The sequence below is a fragment of the Saccopteryx leptura genome, chromosome 5 (genome assembly GCF_036850995.1).
Source record: "Saccopteryx leptura isolate mSacLep1 chromosome 5, mSacLep1_pri_phased_curated, whole genome shotgun sequence".
Lineage (NCBI taxonomy): Eukaryota > Metazoa > Chordata > Mammalia > Chiroptera > Emballonuridae > Saccopteryx > Saccopteryx leptura.
In genome coordinates this window covers 59,507,047-59,528,367 of record NC_089507.1, presented here as the reverse complement: position 1 = coordinate 59,528,367, position 21,321 = coordinate 59,507,047, and the positions used below count along the sequence as shown (strand labels likewise).

The 21,321-nt window shown below is 43.1% G+C and overlaps 1 protein-coding gene across 2 annotated transcripts in view; it reads right to left on the bottom strand.

Annotated features, from left to right (window-relative positions):
• FRAS1 (Fraser extracellular matrix complex subunit 1) overlaps positions 1-21,321 on the bottom strand; it is a 513,532-nt gene that overhangs the window by 259,814 nt on the left and 232,397 nt on the right. For both annotated transcript variants that reach the window (XR_010751479.1, XM_066384281.1), the window contains exons 11-14: positions 18,527-18,562; positions 16,341-16,488; positions 14,369-14,512; positions 12,895-13,029 (exon numbers count right to left, since the gene is read on the bottom strand). Coding sequence is in view for 1 of the 2 variants with exons in the window: in XM_066384281.1 (XP_066240378.1) it covers positions 12,895-13,029; positions 14,369-14,512; positions 16,341-16,488; positions 18,527-18,562 (463 nt within the window). In the remaining variant the exon portion in view is untranslated. The remainder of the gene's footprint in view (positions 1-12,894; positions 13,030-14,368; positions 14,513-16,340; positions 16,489-18,526; positions 18,563-21,321) is intronic.

Here is a 21,321-nt window from a genome sequence, read left to right as displayed (position 1 = left end):
TGCTGATTCAGAAGTTGATACAAAGTCTGTACCTAAACAGATAAACAACAACAACAGCCCCATCTCATGTCTAAGAAGGTATACCAGGTTGACCTATCTATCAATATTCAGAAGCATCTACTAGATGCAAGGTGCTATGCCAGCCGTGGGGCCTCCCCAGCTAGCTGCAGGGAAGCCATGTTACCACACGTCTGCCAGAGGAAACATCTAAGCCATCCCATCACTTGAGCGCACCACACTGGTGGCACGTGCCAACTGCTTTGGGAGTGTGTGCCTGAGGGGATAATGGAAATGGAGGCTAAAAAGACAAAAGGGGCCAGATCACAAGTGTCAGACAGAACGAGGTAAGGACCTTGAACTTCATCCTGTGAGAATCTTAATCAGGGCAGTGAAATTGATCAGTGTTGCTCTTTAGACAGTCTACTCCGCAGTGGGCAGAGGAGAGGCTAATTATAGCATCTATAAGGAATGAGACTGTCTCTGTTCAGGAGGTGAAGCACTGCTGAGAAATGGAGGCAAAGCAAGCTCTCTTCAAGGACTGGCTAATGGCAGTGCAGACTCTGTGGCACTGGTTGTTAAAATAGTACAAACACTTCCAAACTGGTTGGTAAATGGCTGTTGTCCTGCCGCTCAATGACACTCTGACTTCATCCCTAGGAACCTGGCAGACACCAGGCATCAGCAACGGAAAGATCTAGTGCAGGAGAGCATCTCAGGTCCTCCTTCCTTGCAACTGATCCAGTTTACGCCATACTGTTTGTTACATAGTTTTATATTTGCTCTGGCACTGCCAATCAGAATAGAAGCCAAAGGATTAGCAGGATGGAAGCTAGAGCTTAGGGCTGGCACTCAGGCCCATCACAAACTGAGCCCTACTTCCCTTTTCAGACCTGCCTTCGGTAGCCCCCTCATGCACACCGATTTTATGAAACTGGGTACCCTAAGCATGCCATGTGCCTGTTTGTGGGTTCTGGATTCCCCACACTGGAGTCACTCAGCTGGCAAGCCCTCTGGCTCCTTCCCTAGCTTCTGGGGTCCTGTTTACACTTCAGAAACCTCTGAAGTTGTCAGTACTTCTGCAAAGCTTTACTGAACTTGTTTAAACAAAGTTGGTCCCTACTTCTTTTATGTTCCTGCAGCACTTTGTACCTGGCTCTCTTGTGCTATTTATCCTACTGTACAAATTATTCAGGGACAAATGGATTCTCCTCAATGTAATATCCTCCACAATAGGGGCCATGTTTCAGTCATCTTATAGTCTACTCCATGTCCAGATCAATGCCCGGTGCACAGTCAGTACTCACTAAATGAACGCATGGCCATTTTTGTTTTCACTGGCTGCGGGGAGTTCATCCTACTAATTACCTTCTACATGGAAACAACTACATGGTACGTTGTAACCATAAGGTCATAGTCTGAAGATATGAAAATTTAAGATAGATAAACCTGAGGCTGTAGAATTTCGCTAGTAAGTGCTTACGATGACGAATACTTACGCTGTATTCATATGGAGTAACCAAGTGTGATGCTGGCCCTTCTCTTTTTTCCATATCAGACAGAAGCCATGGTCCAGGTCAGGTGGGAACAGCAGAAGGGATTTTTATTTCAACCCAGAACTACGCTGAGCTGTCCTTCCTTTTCTTTTTCTTTCTTTTTTTTTGAGCTGTCAGCTCTTATGACATATTCCCACTGTGTTCTGCAATTAATTTCTAATTTCTAACTGAACATATGCTGCTTCAGATAATCTCTTCTTGCAGACTTACTTTATAGGTGACTTTTACTACATTTGGATTGCTATAAAAATAAAAGGTCACCCTCTGACTTTTCACCATTATTTCTCTTAGTAATACATTCCAGATCACCCAGGGGTTGAATTATACATTGCAAAAATTGTGGCACTTAATTAAAAAAGAGGAATAATAAGGGAAAGCTATCTTCTTATCTCACATGCAGTTGATAATCTATTTGGGAAAACCCCTGACTTTTCTGGAACATAACAAGACGTGTGTTGGCTTGCTAGGAAATTCATTTCAAAATGAAAAGGAACAAATTACTTTTCTTTTGGTAACGGTATATTGAAACTCTATTCTAAAAATAAGAAACTCTTTTTGTACTTGATAAATTTGAAATAGAAGATTGCTTTAAATTTTTTTCTAAGTATAAAATGCAGCCTTTTCAGGGAAATGTTAAAACAAGCACTTATTTTCCAGGAAGCCTTCCAAGACCCAGGCAGTAGATCTACAGAGACCCAGGGACAACTGGAACCGCCCCTCAGGAGGAGGAGCCAAGGTCTCCCAATAGAGACCCAGGGGCAACTGGAACCGCCCCTCAGGAGGAGGAGCCAAGGTCTCCCACAGTCTCTCTACGTTTCTTCACTACCAGGGAATGAGCACACTTGATCAGCAGCCTCTTTCAGGGTCGTCAGTGAGGCTGCAGTTCAGATTTCCAAACTGTCAAGAAGTTTTCACTTGCCACTCAACAGAAACAGCCTAAGTTCGAGGCACAAGCAGGTATGCCACACACAGATCAAATTCTGTCATTCTGTCCCTTATCCATTTTGTGGCAATTGCTTGTGTTCCTTCTCATCCCATAAATGACCAGGAAGCACTCGCCAAGTTTTAAAGTATGATCAGGAGACTGTGGGTAAATTTCCAAGAAGCTCCTGCTGGATGAAAAATCTTTCTACCCCTAATTCAACTTCAATGTCCCTTGCTTTCCTAGTATGCAAAGCGGGAACAGTAATAGAGTTGACCCTTGAACAAAGTGTGAGTTAGAAGCACCACCAACCCCCGTGCAGTCAAAAATCTGCATATAACTATGATTCTCCCTCAAACTCAAGTCTGACCCTTGATATCTTCAGGGGGCTGGTTCTGGGACCCACACAGATATCAAACTCTGAGGACGCTCAAGTCCCCTCTATAAAATGGTATAGATCAATGCATACAGTTGGTCCTCTGCGTCCTTGGATTCCACAGGTTGAAAATACTGTTCTCAAGTCGTGGCTCGTTGAATCTGTGGAAGCCCAGGAACATGGAGGGTCAACTGCACGTTCATTGAAAACAATCTGCATGTAAGTGGACCTGCTCAGTTCAAGCCCACGTTGACCAAGGGTCAACTGTATTTGTTGTATCTCATTCACAGGAATAGGATGAGATGACATATTTAAGGAAATGGAGAATGTTGGACGTGATCACATGAGTGGCATACCATAGGTTATCCAGCAATTTTTGTTTCCACTGGCGTCAAAAGCAAAGTAATTATAAAGGGAGCACACTGAATGCAACGCAGACAGGAGAGGAAAGGACATAGGACTATAGGAAAGGTAGGTTGACTTCAAAACAGTGAAGGGAAGCGACAGAGCCCTCATGAATTATTCTAGCAGTTACACCAAGGGGCTTCAGCTTTTCCCAAAGACCTCCTGCTCCAAAGCTCTGTGCTCGCACTCTCTACAAAACATCAGCAAGAACCCGGAGAAACCCCTGGAGAAACCCTGGGGTGGGGCAGACCACTCTCCCTGCCCCATCCCAGCACCACACGAGGCCCAGGTTACTTGCCTCAGAAGCACAAAGGCCAGACATGTTTGGAAGGAGAAGTGCATCTGAGTCATCATCATTATTGATCGCCTTACTCCAGTCTTCTTTTTTCCCCTGTGAGGCAGGGACTCTGCCATCCCTCTGCCTCCCTGAACCAACGGACGTCTTCGCCCCCTGCAGCAGAGATGTCTGGTCTCCACATGTTCTAAAACCCCGTATGTACTTAAGGGAGTTGATAATGAAAGAATATAAACATGAAAAAATACAAAATATGAAAAAATGTAAAACATGAAAAACTCTTCAGCCTTATGAATAGCCAGGGAAAAGCAAATTGAACAGGAGAGCAGCAACTAGATGCGGCGGATCAGATGTACACACAACAAACTGTATCTCAGAAACAGGGCTGAGAGAGGAAGACAGTAACAGCATGGTTCACTGGCTGTAACAGATGTACCACTCCGGTGGGGGTGTTGATAATGGGGAGGCTGTGCATGGGTTGGGAGCAGGGGGAATATGGAAAATCTCTCTAGTTTCCATTAAATCTTGCTGTGAACTTAAAACTGCTGAACAAAAATAAGGTTTGTAAAATAAAAATAAAACAAAAAGAATTAAATCTCCATTTAGTAATACTTATGAATATTTAAAATACATGATTATGAGCAATAAGAGCACACAGATACAAGAAATCGATATTAAATTGCACCAGAGTAGTGACTTAAGTGGAGACCTAGGGAGAAGTGAAGTGGGAACAGTGTATGGGAACAAGAAGAATAGACAGACAGGTAGACAGACAGACAGAGATATAAGCAGGAGGACAGGCTGGCCCGGGTCAATGATGAAAATGAGCCATGAGCTGATAAGTATGATGAATTCAACTCTTCTCTTATAAATCCCAAAAATAAGTAAAGTAAAAGAAATTAAGATTCCATTTTATAGCAATCAAATGTGACAAACTTAAGAAGAATCTCAATACGTGGTTTTGACAAAGGTCGTGAGAAGCAGGCACTTTCATACATTTCTAGTAAGAGTACAAATTACAAACTTTTAAAAAGAGTGAGTAATAATATGTGTCAAAATTTAAAAAATGTACATATATATACTTGGAAAGCACATGTCTAAGAATTCACCCTAATCAAATATGTTTACCACAACTCTAATTTAAAATGTTCACATCATGGTTATTTAAGATAATGGAAAAATTAGGAAGAAACGTCAGTTAACATAAGATTGGCTAAATGAATTCTGGCATAGCCACAGATGGAAAGCTATGTAACAAAAAAAGATGTTGTGGAAGAGTCACAAATAACATGGAGAAAGCAAGCAGTAAATATTATTTATTTATACACACTGTGCATAGTATGCATACACTGTGATTTTACTTTAGAAAAAGAAATAAATGTGTGTATGTATTTCTGTGTACACATCACAACACGCACGCACAATAGTAAAAAATGAGGAAGACATTCACCAAAACGCGAACAGTAATGATTTGGGAGAGCTTGAGTCCAGAATTTCCACTGATTTTTAAATTGTGCCTTGAATTTTACTAACTTTATCAAATTATATTTTTGGAACAAACATGAATCCATTTAGTACTTAGGGGAAAAATTACTGAAGGAGAGAAATCACAAGCCTGCTCTCCTTTCCCTGAGGTACAAGTAGGGTAAATAGCTCGTTAGTCTATCAGCTACATCTGTGATACAGATGAGTGATTTACTCGACTCCGAGAATGTATGTGAATTTTTAGCAGGATCTTCTGTAGACACAGAGCTTGAAGTGAAGTGAGACTTCCCAGCTGAGGGGGGTTTGGGGCAGGCCAACGGGGAGGCAGATGTAAAAGCTGGCTAGCTTTTCCTCGGTATGCAACTTAGGGGATAAAGGCAGACAGGCTAAATGACCAGAAAGATACATATCCTTTCTACCTCCTGCCCTTCTCCCTCTTCTCCTAAATCTACCACACAAGTACCCAAGGATTTTCAATGCAGTGACTACCCAGGCCTAGCTTGATGAGCCAAATGGAACGCTCCGACTCCACTCTCCACAGTGACCACTGGGAACCCACCGCTGCGGGGACTCCCTGGGATTTTATTCAGCCCTGGAAAGTTAAATGGCTATAGATTTCTCCAATGATGCCTTGAGTCTATTTATCTACAGAAACGAAGATCCAAAGGAGGAACCACCAACCCAGACCATGCTGTTGATGGGAAGAGTCTTCAGACTTCCTGACTGCACTAGCACAGCCTGCTCAGGCGTGGGCAGCGATAACAGAGGTGCTGGGAGCTGTAGCAGCACGAAACCGAAGGGAAGGGCGGCACAGCCCGCGTGCTGAGGTGAGAGATGGGGAGAGAAAGAAGGTATGCCGCACAGTCTAGCTAAAGTAACTGAGAGCTCTAGGGGCTGGGCAGAGAGCCAGGAAACTTGTCACTACTTTGTAATCCATAGCTGAAATATTCGGGGGTTCAGATTTGTAAGGAAGAATGGGATCTGTCTGGAAGATAAACTCCCTTGCATTTGTGGCGGGCTTTCTCGGCTGGTATGTGATCCTTTTGTTCTGTCATTTGTCATTCAGCAGACAGAGCACAGACAAATGACAAACACAGCCCATCCCTTGCCACAGAAAGGGTTCCAGGCAAAACACCACCAGCTGCTTTTTCCTTCTTCTCTCCACATATCCTTGGCATGAGTGTCCAAAGGGGAAGGGGACTGGGAATGCCACTGTCATTTGCTTGATTCCAATGTATTCAAGAAACATACATGTAAGGAAGGTAATCCTGTGGTCCTCCCTCCTGAATGGCTTAAAACAGCCCATGGATAGTTGTTTTAAAGAGTCCCTCTTCCGGCACCAATAAGGTACCCAACTATCGTAAGAGGGAAATTGAGGGAAGAAAAGAGATTCTGTAATTTTCTTCAGGCCACAGCTAGCCAGGAATTGCTGACAAGGAGTAAATAATAGAAGCTACATGGGAGACAGATCACCTGAATGCCGAAGTCTAGGCATGTCTGCACATTCCTGTCCTTTCTCCTCCACTCAGTGGTTTATCACATATTCTTCAAACACAAATGGTTCCAGAGGCCTTATATGTGCTTAGCAATGTGAGGAATTCAAAAGCATCAGACCTATCCCTGCCTCAATAATCAGTCTTTATAGCGCTGACAGGAATGAATTCAGAGAGCAGTAACCATCTGATTATCTTCCTTGTTTACGTATTTACCGACACTTCTCTCCCATAGGGAGAGTTAAGTTCCTTAACACAGGGCAGTTAGTTGTCTTTCAGTTCACTGCTGTACCCCTGGGGCCTGGCGCACTGAAGAGGCTCAACAAATATTTGTTGAGCAGAATGGAGGATACAAGACTTATCACTTGAAGCAATAAGCCCCCTTTACAAGGCATTCAACAATGGAGAGGCCACAACTGCTCTGGAATTCCACAGAACGTTTGAATGATGCATAAGGTCGAAAGAGCATAACAAAGTGAGGGAAGAGCAAGTGGCAGGAGATACTGGACCCTCCAAGTGAATACGGGATCTGGCAGTGAAGCTGGGACTGAACTCCAATGCTAGAGTGGTGGGGAATGGACCACGGAGAACACCAGTTTCACAGGGACTGCCCCAACAGACCAAGGATGGCTCCTGTCTTCTTGAAGATTTCAGAAAAGCAGTTTCACAAATGTCTTTGCCGAGAGGTCCTCCCGGGCTCAGCTAGACTAAGCTAAAGCCCATGCACAATTATAATGCCAAGACCCATTAGGTCTTCACTGCTTTGGACCTGGCTTTGAAGAGTTTGTGCCTCATTTCCATGAGTGATTGGGCGTGCTAGTCAACCACAGTTCCAACAAATAATTAACCTTACAAGTTCCTCTCGTCAAACCACAGCTTTTAAATCTTAGCTAGATCAGCATCCTATCTGTCCATGTGATGGGTTTTCTTCCACCTTGTCCTTCTAAATATACCATAATATGGCTGAGAAACAAATATATACAGATTCTCATCATTTAATCTGAGCAATTAAAGAAAGTAAAAGAATTTTAACTTGTGATGAATACAGTAAACTGCTCTCTGTATTATATTTACATCTCTATAACATATAAAAGTAGATTTTATTTAAGATCAGACACTAACGGTATGACTCTTTGTTTCTTTTTTTTTTTTTCTTTTCTGAAGCTGGAAACGGGGAGAGGCAGTCAGACAGACTCCCGCATGCGCCTGACCGGGATCCACCAGGCACGCCCACCAGGGGCGTCGCTCTGCCCACCAGGGGGCGATGCTCTGCCCCTCCGGGGCGTCGCTCTGCCGCGACCAGAGCCACTCTAGCGCCTGGGGCAGAGGCCAAGGAGCCATCCCCAGCGCCCGGGCCATCTTTGCTCCAATGGAGCCTTGGCTGCGGGAGGGGAAGAGAGAGACAGAGAGGAAGGAGGGGGGGTGGAGAAGCAAATGGGCACTTCTCCTATGTGCCCTGGCTGGGAATCGAACCCAGGTCCCCCACACGCCAGGCCGACGCTCTACCGCTGAGCCAACTGGCCAGGGCCGACTCTTTGTTTCTTTATGCAAGCTACTCAGTTCCCATTCCAATAAACTGAAGAATAAAGGAACAAATCTGATCATGACAATGCTGCCTTTTGACAGACTGACACTATGTGCAAGGCATAATATATAATATTTACATTTTCAAACATCTTTTCTAACTTCATAATAATAGTTTGAAGTAGGTAGTATTTGCCCCATTTTATAGATGAAGAAATGGAGGCTCAAAGAGATTAAACTACTTATCCAAAATCCTATAGCAACCAGTGGTAGAGTTCAACTGTTCGATTCTTTAAGTTTCAAAATCTAAGACCACACAGCAATCAGTAATAGAATAAACTGCATAGACCTTTGTTTGTGTTTTTTTATTTTTGTGTGTGTCTCTGTGAGCAGCAGCTAACCCTGCCTTGACTGAAGCTCTCCACAGGCAAAGACAGAGTCTTACTCATTTTCCCATCCTTAGGACCTACAATAAGTGGTCAAGAGCATGAATGGAGGAGGGAGAGAAAGGAAGCAGGAAAGAGGGGTAGTGGAAAGCACCAACCTAAAGGACATATGTGAATTTACTCATTTAATCTTCACAATGACACTATGTGGCAGATGTTATTGTCTCTGCTTTACCCATAAGGCAATGGAAGCTCAGGGTTAAAGAATGCACTGTGTAAGTGGCAGAGCCAAGACTGGAGTCCAGGCAGTCTGGCTTCAGAGCCAATGGTCTTAAGCACCGTGTTGCACTGCCTCCCTCCTACCTGGGGTCTGCAGAGTGAAAGCAGGACTTGCCATGGGGCACACACAGCTCCATCCTTAGGCCCTTGTGAATGAGGAAAATTTTATGGAGACAAAACAAACATTGATACACATATAAAAATGGGTTAAATTATACTCTTTCTGTACTCAAAGTCTACAGTCTTCTGAGCTACCCATTTTAAACTAATTTCACAAGGTACATTTTAGCTTGGTTGTTTTAACTTGTTTTATGGGATCTTATATCTAGGATTTGTGTGCATAACTCAATGGTCCCACCAGAGTGGAACAGAAAATGATTGAAAAGAGGAGCAAGAAAAAAAAAAGAAAACCTGATGAATGGTGGCACAGTGGATAGATAATCAACCCAGAATGCTGAGGCCCCTGGTTCAAAACCCCAAGGTTGGCAGCTTGAGCGTGGGGTCAATGGCTTGAACATGGGATCATAGATATGACCCCATATTCACTGGCTTAAGCCCAAAGATCACTGGCTTGAAGCCCAATGTTGCTAGCTTACCTTGATCCCCCCAGTCAAGGCACATATGAGAAAGCAATCAATGAACAACTAAGGTGCCACAACTATGAATTGATGTTTCTCATCTCTCTTCTCTTTTTCTCCCTTCCTGTCTCTCTCAAATCAATAAAAAAGGAAGGAAGGCAGGGAGGTAGGGAGGGAGGGAGGAAGGGAGGAAGGGAGGGAGGGAGGGAAGGAGAAAGAAGGAAGGAAGGAAGGAAGGAAGGAAGGAAGGAAGGAAGGAAGGAAGGAAGGGAGGGAGGGAGGGAGGGAGGGAGGGAGGGAGGGAGGGAGGGAGGGAGGGAGGGAGGGAGAAAAGAAAGGAAAGGAGGAAGGAAGGAAAGAAAGAAAGGAAGGAAAGGAGGGAAGGAGGGAAGGAAGGAAAGGAGGGATGGAGGGAGGGAAGGAAAGAGGAGCAAGACAGGCAGGAAAGAATGACCTGAGAACATGATGAACTTGGTCTAGATCCAGATTCAGATTTAATATAAGGATTTCTAAGAAGCAATGGAACCGCCACTCTGATAGAGAGAATGCCATACATTCAGGGCAAGTGGTTCCCACAAGCCATACAAGAAGGATTCAAGGTTATGTGGTGTGGAGAAGGTGAGGGATGGGGCAAGGAGCATCCATACATGCATCAAGCCTGACCATCAGGCTGGGAGTGATTATGAGATGGGTTATTAACTCCTGAAAACGGGTCACAACAGGACAAGATAGCGGGAAGCACAGTAGAAGCCCAGTCTGGTGGTCGCTGAGTGTGAAAGTGATAAAGCATCAAATTCCAAGGCCAGAGAAGGCAGGGGAAATGAAGTAGGGCCTGGTGTGGGGCGTATAATGTGGTCTATATTACAGTATTCAGTTTAATCAAGCACAAGAATATCACAATAATATCAATATATGCACACGTGCCCATGTCTGTATGCATACAGTCTGTGTGTATGTGTGTGTGGGCACCCGCACGCACGCGCGTGCACGCGCACGCACACCACAAGACCAAGGGAAATGATGGGGCCCCTAAGGATGCGAGTCTCAGGCAGGACCCCGTCGTCTTGCACTCCTCCCCAGTTTCCCTGCTGGAACTCTTCTATTGAAGAGCCGCGTGTGTGCCACTGGCTCTGCCCCACATTTCTCACTCTGCCTGCATCCGACAGTGAGAATGAATATTAATCAGGTCATTTCTGGTCATTAGTTTCCTCAAGCACAATGTTCACTCTCTTTTGGTTTTGATGGGTCGATAAAGTGGAGAATTAATCCAGTCATAACACAAATGACCCCGCAAAGAAGAATGACCCCAGAAAAAAAAACCTGTTATCGTAGAATGGCAGGCTTCTTTTTAAAAAGTTTAACACATACTGGAAGAGCACTGGTTGATTGACTTCCAAGGTCAATGGTGAAAAGTCACCAAAAATGACATAAGCAGAAATACTGGGGGAAAAAAATCTAATAATGAGAAAGCTTGGGTAGAAAGAATATCTGGGTAGTAGTCGCAGCACCGAGATGGTATATGGAAATTGATCACAAGTTTACCTTTAATTTTTAAGACTACTCTCCCTCTTTTCTTCTCTCTTTCTTGCTCTCTCCTCTGGCTCTTTTCTTTCTTCTCATTTAATGCATAAAATGCAGCCAGGCTGAACTAAAGCAAATTGGTTTAATTCCCTGGAAGAAGCACGAACAAATTTTCCCAGCAACTCTCTACTACAGTCACTTGTGTATGGATGTGTGGATGGAATGAGGAAGCATCAGCTACGTAAACCAATAATCAAATGAAATATCACCCTTCCTAAAGTGCCCTAGAACACCATTAACATCACCAATTAAAACACTGGGCACGGAGAAAGAAAAATGCCCCCCACCCCGGCCAGGAAACAGGGAGGAAATAAAAAAGCAAATACGTATGTGATGTGGCAGGGGGTGGAGGCAGTATGGAGGGAGGAATAAAATTGAAGGAGATTAATTCCCTTTTAAAGGCAAATCTGTCTCAGGAGTGCTAGTAGGAGGTCTCTTTGATGGGACAGAAGAAAAGAGTGAAGAATACATTCAATAATTTCATCAAATTGAAATCTCAGCAGTTTACCTAAATTGCCCAAACATTAGACACTCACAAAGCCATTTGTCTGTGCCCACTCTGAACCTGTTCTAAAATAATGGGTAAATAGAATGTGATAAGTAATAAACATTAAGGGTTTTTTTCTCTTTGATGGTTGAAATTTCTATCACAACACTGGTCCTTCAAGGATCACCAAGGGGTAGTACGTTACTTCATTCATCAAACACTTGTTCAACAAATGCTGAACACTTTGTGTAGCCCTTGATGTTGGGGATAAAGAGATACAGAAAATATTCATACAGCCCTCAAAGAGCCTTCAAGCCAGGCTCTGAAGCTTGTGCACCTTCCATGTTCTATAATGTGACTGGTCCCACTATCCCCATATCAGCATACGCAGGCAGTGCTGGTGGATAGCTTTTAAGACAGTATCCACAATCCTATGGACGGTGCTTCTGATCATGACCTGGAAGGAGAGGGCCAGCAGCTTTGTCCACGTGGGACCTTCACAAGGCCTTAGAGCTCATTCAGCCTGCACATCTGAAGAATACTACACGTTTATTCCCTTCAAATGACTTTCCTGAAAATCTAGCCAAGGGCTTGAAAGAGAAGAGCACATCAGCTGACCCTCAGTCTGGCCTACCTTCTGATTCTCATCACGGATCTGCCCGTTTCCAGCTCAGCTGCAGAGCGTAGCTACCACAATCCCTCGGATGACATCCGAGATGCTCCCTCTGGCCTTTCTGCCTTTTCAGATTTACCTGCCACTGCACACCTGCCTTAGCTTCTGGGCACATCTGACTCCCTGCTTCCCGCAGGAGACATATTTCCTGGGACCTGACTCCTGTCTTTGTTTCACCATTACCCCCTCCCCCCATTTCTGCACTTATAAAATGCTTCCTACATTTCATTTTTACTTCTACCCATGATTATAATCACTATTGTAAAAATGACCAAGTATAAACAACAAATTAAATGATATTAAAACTACTTTCATCTGCAGACACTGTTACAATATTAGAATTTCAACTAGATCTTAACTTTAAATAAAAGTAGGCATATAAAACTAATAAAATACATAGATAAGAAAGTAAGAGCAAATTTAACTGGCTACCTTTTTTTTGTCAAAGTTTGTTATCATAATGTCACTTTTTTATTTCTGTTTCTCACTCTCTCTTTAGGTAGAAATAAAGTTTAAAAAAATATATAGATGTATTTTCCCCTTTATTTTCATATAAGCCCTAAGTATTAACACCACGAAGAAATAGAACTTACAACATAATGACAATCCTGAACCAAAAGTATGGGTTAATTAAATACTGTGCCAGTGCTCCCAGATGTGTGCAGAAGGACTGACAGAAATTACATCACACATGCACATCACTATGTCATCTCTCTCACCCATTGACTCATCAGGAGTCTCAGTCAGAATTCTCTTACTTGAAAACGATTCGCCGCCCCTGGTGACCCCAGATGGCTTGGGAGTAGGAAGTGGCTTTCTCAGTGGCCCAACCAGCTGTTGGTCTGGCCAGGGATTACCTGCGCAGGAGTGGTGATCTTGGTAGAAGCCATCCCCACAGGTGGACACGCACTGCCCATGCCGCATCAGCAGGGGAGGCTGGCAGGAGGAGCACTCCAGCCCGCTGGTACACGTGGAGCACCGAGGCTGGCAGGCTGGTCAGGACAAGGTTGGGAGAAAGAAAAGGGAAGCTCTGGTTAGCTCAGAGACACCGCCCCAGAGCCCATTCCTGCACAGCCCTATCCTGAGGCTCTGGGGTCACAGAGAAAAGAAAGGCAAGAAAACAACTTAGCCTTCGTTACACAGCGCAGAGTTCACACCAGGCCCTATACAATGTGCTTTACATATATGAGTACATTTCAACCTCATGACAGCCCTAGCGGGGAGATATTATAAACCCCAATTTTAAAGATGAGGAACAAGCTCACAGGGGTTAAGCAGCTTGCCCAGGGACACAGGAGACTGGCATTTGAAGCCGGGCAGTTTGGTTTAAGGGTCTGTGTTCTTTTCTTCTGATCCATTAGCCCCCCAATACATTTCTCACTCAACAATTTTACAAAATATCCTTTGCCTCTTTTTCTCCACAAACTATGACAGAGATATAAATAACTTTAAACAGTCTGAAGATTATGAATCAGGAGCAAAAGTAAGAATAAACGGGTAATTGCAAAAATAATAAAAGCAGTTAACTATTATTGAGCTCTCTGACTATATCCTGGACATTATTCTAGATACTTTACATGTATTGACATGTTTAATCTTCACAAGAATCCTTTGAGAAAGGTACCAGTATTACCCCACTTTACAGATAAGAATACCGAGGCACAGAGAGCTTAAATATTCATAGACAGGGTAGGAACCTACAGCCCCTTAAATTCATAGTTAACCCTATGAGTCAGATATAGAAAAAAAAAGACGTTAACTATGATTTGGCTTCAACCATGCCAGATTTTCCCAGGTAAGTTTTCCTTTTCACATGTGTAAGAATCCTAAAAGTCACATGAACCCATTCTGGATCCTTTGGCAAGAACCCACGAGAGATAAGCTCTATTACCGATGACCTGTGTGCTGTTGAGAAAGCCAGTTCATTCTCTGTCCCACCTGTTCTCCATTTGAAAAATTAGAAAGTTCTAGTAAGTAATCTCAAAGGTTTGTGCCAATTCTAAAATTCGATCTTGGATTCACTTTATGTTTTAATAAATGACACCAAGCATCCTGATATTACTATCTTCGAAAGTCTTCAAAAATGAAAACTCCATCCACGACTACCTAGCAAGCATCTGCCCTCCTCCTCACCCATCTCCCAGTAAGAGAGGTGAAATACCTGTAAAATATTAGAAGAAACAGACTTGCAGGTAAAGAGGCCAAGTAACCTATGGATGGCTTTACTATCCGCTAATGGTTTTGAAAGTTGTACATTTCCTGCATCCATGACCCCTTCCTTGACAACAGTCAGCCTCTGTCCACCTCTGGACGGTCTGCCTGGAGCCTTACCTAAGCAGACAGCACCGGCTCGGTAAAATCCTGGACCACAGCTGGGCACACACCGCCCGTTCTGCAGCAACTTTGTGGGATCCTGGCAGAGGTCACAGTGGTCTGGAGATTGGGAGCAGGTCAAGCAGTCTGGGTGGCAATCAACTACAACCAAAGGCAAAGAAGAAAATTCAGTAAAGACCCTATAATTTATCTCTCTTACATTCTTCCTAAAAAAAGGCCCTGGCCGGTTGGCTCAGCGGTAGAGCGTCGGCCTGGCGTGCGGGGGACCCAGGTTCGATTCCCGGCCAGGGCACATAGGAGAAGCGCCCATTTGCTTCTCCACCCCCCCCCCTCCTTCCTCTCTGTCTCTCTCTTCCGCTCCCGCAGCCAAAGCTCCATTGGAGCAAGGATGGCCAGGGCGCTGGGGATGGCTCCCTGGCCTCTGCCCCAGGCGTTAGAGTGGCTCTGGTCTCGGCCCCGGAGGGGCAGAGCACCCCCCCTGGTGGGCGTGCCGGGTGGATCCCGGTCCGGCGCAAGCGGGAGTCTGTCTGACTGTCTCTCCCCGTTTCCAGCTTCAGAAAAAAAAAAAAAAAAGACATTCTTCCTAAAAAGAATCTCTGGGATATATTAGATGAAGCTGTATAGAATACAAAGAAGAGAAAACTCTGGAACTATAAAAAAAGTCTCCCAAGTGGAAATAAAAAATGATTTTAATGCAAAATTTCCAAGAATCTCTCCTTATCTGAAATGATAGTACTCTCTGTAGCTTCAAATTGAAGATGCTAAAAACATTACCGACCAGCCCCATTCCTGTCAATGTGTCCACCTGCTGAAATGCCTCTCATAACAGGAATGACTAGCTGCGCAGTATATGACTTACACAAATTCAATCATTTATGACTTTTTAGATGTGCTTAAGCTTTGATGTGCATGCATAAAAGGCTAAGGTATAAAACCTACTATTTTAAAGAATCATTATTTCCTTTAAAGAAAAACAGCCAGTTTTCTTCTTTTTCTCTAAAATTTCAAATCTCATTCCTAGTAATTGGAATTATAACTAAATTTAACAGTAATTGTTAAAAAATTTCTTTCAGGTGTTGCAGTTGTCAAGAACCTGGTTTGCGAGGTATGGTATATTATAATGTGCTAAATATTTTGTGCTGGAAGGCCCAGAAAGCCACTTCAGCGAAGGTAATGTAATTAATCCATAAAGTTGCTTTTCTTTTCCCATGATAAACTCTTCACAGAAGCACTGTGATTAGCCAAAATAAGTTGAGCACTGCGAGAGCGACAGCCAATATGAAAAACTGCAACCCACAGATGAAAACAATTAATTATGAAATATGAATGGAAGAAAATGCTACTTCTCTGGGAGACTCGGCTCACAGGCAAATGACAGCTCCGCCAGAGCAACTCCAGGGCTTGCCAACAATTATTAACTGGAACTAATTCAACCCCAGGTGGTTTGAAAGCAGAGCTGCAGAACAAGTAGATAAAATTTTCTTTTGGAATAAATTAATGAGTCTTTAAACTTCAAAAATCCTTTCAAGAATTCCGAAAGGAACCATCTGTTGAACAGCTCACCGTTAAAAAAATGACATCCATAACCAACTTCCAGAAATCATTCTATCCCCAAAAAGAAGCAGCCTTCACACATGCAACTGCCTGTACACATTTTCAAAAATTACATTGTCTGGTTTTTCACAATACTTTTGTAAGGTAGATAAGACACATTTTTATCAACAAAAAAGTTAAGAATGAGAGAGGGTCAATGACTTGCCCAAAGACCATATACTCATAATCAGATGTATTTGGCAAATACAAGGACAAAGATTAATTAACACCATGGGTTAGAAAAATTAGGAAGGAAGAAACAAACTAACAAACCCAGTGAGTGGCTTGAAAATAAGAAAAGGGGGGAAGAGAGGATCGCTCTGAATTTTTTGACAGAAAAAATATCTCAGTAGAAATAAATTAGACATGGACCCACCTGACGTGCATTCTGGACAGCACCGTCCCTTCACCGCCTGGGCTAGTGTGGCCACTGGACACAGTGGACAAGAGGGCTCATAGCAAGTAACCTGAGCCCCCCGGCACTCACACACCTTGCAAGGGCCGTCCTCCCACTGCTCCCCCTCCTGCATGAAACAGGAAAGAGGGACACTGTCGTCAGAGCGCAGAGATTCAGAAAACAGTCGCTGATACAATGCATTACTTCCATAAGGGACAAAGTGAAGGCTCCTGATCAGGACCATGTCAAACCTAACTCTGAAACAGGAGAGAAGTGTCCTAAATTTAAAAGGATAGTAATTCTCCTTCTTTGTTTTTAATTGGTTTATTTTAATTTAGAATCCAGGCAGAAAGACAGTTTGTGAAAGCATTTTGGGGTTACCAGGAAAAGTAAGTAGCATAGTATACTTGTTTCTCATTCAACCAGTCACACACACACACACACACACACACACACACACACACACACAACACCAGAGGGTTTTACTGGGTACAAAATGATTAGATGATTAGCAGATGCATTAAATACAATCTTTACAATAACAGTGGGAGGCTAGTTAAAGCTCTGAATTTCCTTATGGTTAATGCAGTAAGAGTAACAGTAGAGTCATTGTATTCCTAAGGTGAAGGTTTTTGCAGGTGCCTTTTTCGGGGGTTGTAGATGTGCCTGTCATGGGTTGCCTCAAACTAAAATATTTTTTTTCACCCAAGCAAATTGTGCTAATAAACATTACTGCTTTAACAGAGACTCCAATGTGAATTATAAAGAGAAATTTATGTATTTATGTATTCATGGAGTTATTTATTTATGCTTACTATCCCATTTACCCAGGCTATAGGAAAGAGACAAAGGTTCCTACCAGAATATTTTGGGGTGATTAAGGAGGTAAAACAGGTAAGAATAGAAGAGCATATTTTAAAATAAAGATTTTTTTAGGTGAAAGGAGAAGAGATAGTGAGACTCCCACATACGCCCCAACCAGGATTTACCTGGCAACACAGTCTGGGGCCAATGCTTGAATCAACCAAGCTATTTTTTAGTGCCTGAGGCTGAAGCACTGGGACCAACTGAGCTATCCTTAGTGCCCAGAGCCAAAGTTCGAACGAATCAAACCACTGGCTGTGAGAGTAAAATAAAGATTTGATAAAATATTCACTAAGCCAACTGCTGTTAAAATTCCAAACAATGTGACAGTATTTAGTATTGAGATAATATTTCAAGATAAAAGTACAAGTGCTTTTCTTCCATTACAAGGCAGACCAGGTTCTATAACATCCAAAACTATAAGGTTACTTGAGTGAACAAACACGCTTACATTTTCCCTTAAAAAGAAATCATATAACACTGTCCTACAAACAACACAGAGAGAATGAGCATTTGGTATTGCTTGGGGAGTGAACATTCTCAAGACTCCAAAGGCTCTCTAATGCTTTGCAGAACATGATGAAATTGCACTAATAGCTAAACTGAGATTTTTAAGCCAGAAATAAACAGGAGTTGAAAAATCATGACAACAACAGAAAAGTTTCTATGTAGGGGCTATAATCAGAGAACTATTAATTACCAATTGTGGGGAAAAAATAAGCTAAAGAAAGGAAGAAAGTTTAAAACAAAGTCTTAGTTATTATTAAGATTCTTAATCTCAGGCCATGGCCATCAAGCATGACTGTTAAAAATACTAAGGCAGGCCCTGGCTGGTTGACTCAGTGGTAGAGTGTCATCCTGGCATGTGGGAGTCCCGGGTTCAATTCTCGGCCAGGGCACACAGGAGAAGCACCCATCTGCTTCTCCACCCCTTCCCCTCTCCTTCCTCTCTGTCTCTCTCTTCCCCTCCTGCAGCCGAGGCTCCATTGGAGCAAAGTTTGCCCGGGCGCTGAGGATGGCTCTGTGGCCTCTGCCTCAGGCGCTAAAATGGCTCTGATTGCGGCAGAGCGACGCCCCAGATGGACAGAGCATCGCCCCGTGGTGGGCATGCTGGGTGGATTCCGGTCGGGCGCATGCGGGAGTCTGTCTGACTGCCTCCCCGTTTCCAACTTCAGAAAAATACAAACAAACAAACAAACAAAAAAATACTAAGGCAGTAATATCCCGCAGAACAGTTTATGCAGATCATAGCTTAAAACAATTTTATAAATATCTATACAAAGTTAGAAATCTATACTTACTGCAATACGTTTAACTTCACTTGCATTTGAGGACATCTAAAAACAAAGAGAAATGCATTCATTATACCACTAAAAAACACCATTAATTTAATCTAATTTTTCATTAGGAACTATCCATTTTTTCCCAATGGACATGCAATATCATTCATCAGTTATGAATACGAATAAAATCTATTTACATGAAAAATAAGAAAAGCATACCAATATGAGGTGAAGACAACATGCCCAGGAAATTTTTTTGTGTGTGTACTTTTCTGAAGTGAGAAGCAGGGAGACACAGAGACAGACTCCCACATGCACCCAACCAAGATCCACCCAGCATGCCCACTAAGGGGCAATGCTCTGCCCATCTGGAGCATTGCTCCGTTGCAACTGGAGTCACTCTGTCGCCTGAGGCAGAGGCCATGGAGCCATCCTCAGCACCCAGGCCAACTTTGCTCCAATGGAGCCTTGGCTTTGGAAGGGGATGAGAGAGAGAGAAAGGAGAGGAGGAAGGGTAGAGAGGCGGATGGCCGCCTCTCCTGTGTGCCCTGGCCAGGAATCAAACCCAGAACCTCCATAGGCCGGGCCAACACTCTACCACTGAGCCAACTGGCCAGGGCCTGCCCAGGAAATATTTTTAAATTCCCATTCTCACTCTGTGTTTGAGCACTTGACTTCAAATCTCCTCAATATGAAGGGCTGCACAGTCAAGAAATCTAAGCTTGTAAGGGTCAATTCTTGAATCTCATGTGTTGCTAGATAAAGCATTATGGGGATTTGTATTTACTTAAAACAATTTGCTGCCTGTCCAGGCGGTGGTGCAGTGGATAGAGCATAGGACTGGGATGTGGAAGACCCAGGTTCAAGACCCCAAGGTCACCAGCTTGAATGCAGTTTCATCTGGTTTTAGCAAAAGCTCACCAGCTTGGACCCAAGGTCGCTGACTCAGTCTGCTGAAGGACTGTGGTCAAGGCACATATGAGAAAGCAATCAATGAACAACTAAGATGTCGCAGTGCGCAACGAAAAACTAATAATTGATGCATCTCATCTCTCCAATCCTGTCTGTCTGTCCCTATCTATCCCTCTCTCTGACTCTCTCTGTCTCTGTAAAAAACAAACAAACAAACAAAAAACAATTTGCTTTACTTTAATTCCACTGGGCTTAATTTGCTTCCAAAAAATGAACAGGAAAAGTAATACTATGAGAAAATAGAGATTCAACGCTTATAGGGAACCTTTAATCTCTTCAATTCTTAAGAAATGAGAATGACTCAACTATGGAAAACCACTATTGAACCAACAATAGCAACAGCCTGATAACAATAATAATATCATTTTAAAGATGTTTTATGTGTGTTAGACACTGTTCTAAGTGCTCTATACATATCATCTTAATAGACCCATAAGGTGAGTACCATTTTTATCCTTACATTACAGATGAGGATTAATTTGCCCAACATCACAGTATATGGCAAAGTAGGGATTTCAACTTTGAGCCTGCACATTAACCCCACACAACACTGCCTTCTCAGCATATACAGAACACCGGCAAGTTGACAGATAACATCTACCCAAATCACAAAGAAAAAGTGCGTAGGAATCTGTTTACAAATCAAAGTACCTAATCCTTTCCTGTAATCCTATTCTGATTGGTCAATGAAGCAGTCGTATTAATGATCAACTGGCATATTTTTAAGAACACAGTGTATTTATTAACATTCCAAAACCTCATGTGGAAAATATGAGTTATGTAAATAGAGTAAATTTGAAGAAATTATGATAATATTTTTTTCCTTTGGGTAAATAATAAAGTACAGGTATAGGGAGAAATAAAACCTTAACAAATTGAGTTTCACAATACACCCAATCCATCAGAATTCTTTTAATCTTCTCTGCGAAATAAATCTAGAGCCTGATCACTTTTCACCACTTCCTCGACGAAGCCACAATCATCCTTTCTCTGGACTAAGGCAAAAACCTTCTAACTGGACCACCCCCTTCCAGTCTCGCCCCCTCAGTCACTTGCCAAGATAGCAGCAAAAATGACCCTTCACCAGTAAGCCAGATCACAGCACTGCTCGGCTCAGAACTCCCCAGCAGCTACCCTCTGCACCAGGGCAACACACATCTTTGTAACTGCATCCAGGCTTCAACTGAACCTCAACTCCAACTCCTTTCCCTTCAGTCACTTGGTTTCAGCCATATTCACTTTCTTGCTGTTTCTTGAATACACCAAGCACATTCTTGGCTTCAGGCTTTTTTCACTTGCTGAGAAATTTTGCTCAATTTCTCTGCATGAGAGGACTTCTTGATCACCTGTGTAATAAAAAAGCACCTCCCTCCACCCCAGGGACTCTCTAGCCCCATTATTCCCCAGACATTATTTTGTCCTCTGGGCTCCCACACTACAGCATAAGCTCCACAGAGTGTGGACTCTGTCTGCTGTGTCCACACTTGTATCTCCAGTACTCTCAAAAGCACACGGTGACACTAAGTCCACAATCACATTGTTGAACAAATGAACAGGTCAAAAAACTTAGAAGGTAATACCCCCTCAATAAATTGACTTTGAGTTATTAAGTATATATATATATTTTTAATTAAGTGAGAGGCAGAGAGGCAGAGAAACAGACTCCAACATGTGCCTTGACTGGGAACTACCTGGCAAGCTCCCCACCAGGTGATGCTCTGCCCATCTGGGACTGCTGCTCTGTTGCTTGGCAACTGAACTATTTTAGTTCCTGAGGCAAGGCCATGGTGCCATCCTCAGCATCTGAGGCCAACTTGCTCGACCCATTCAAGCCATGGCTG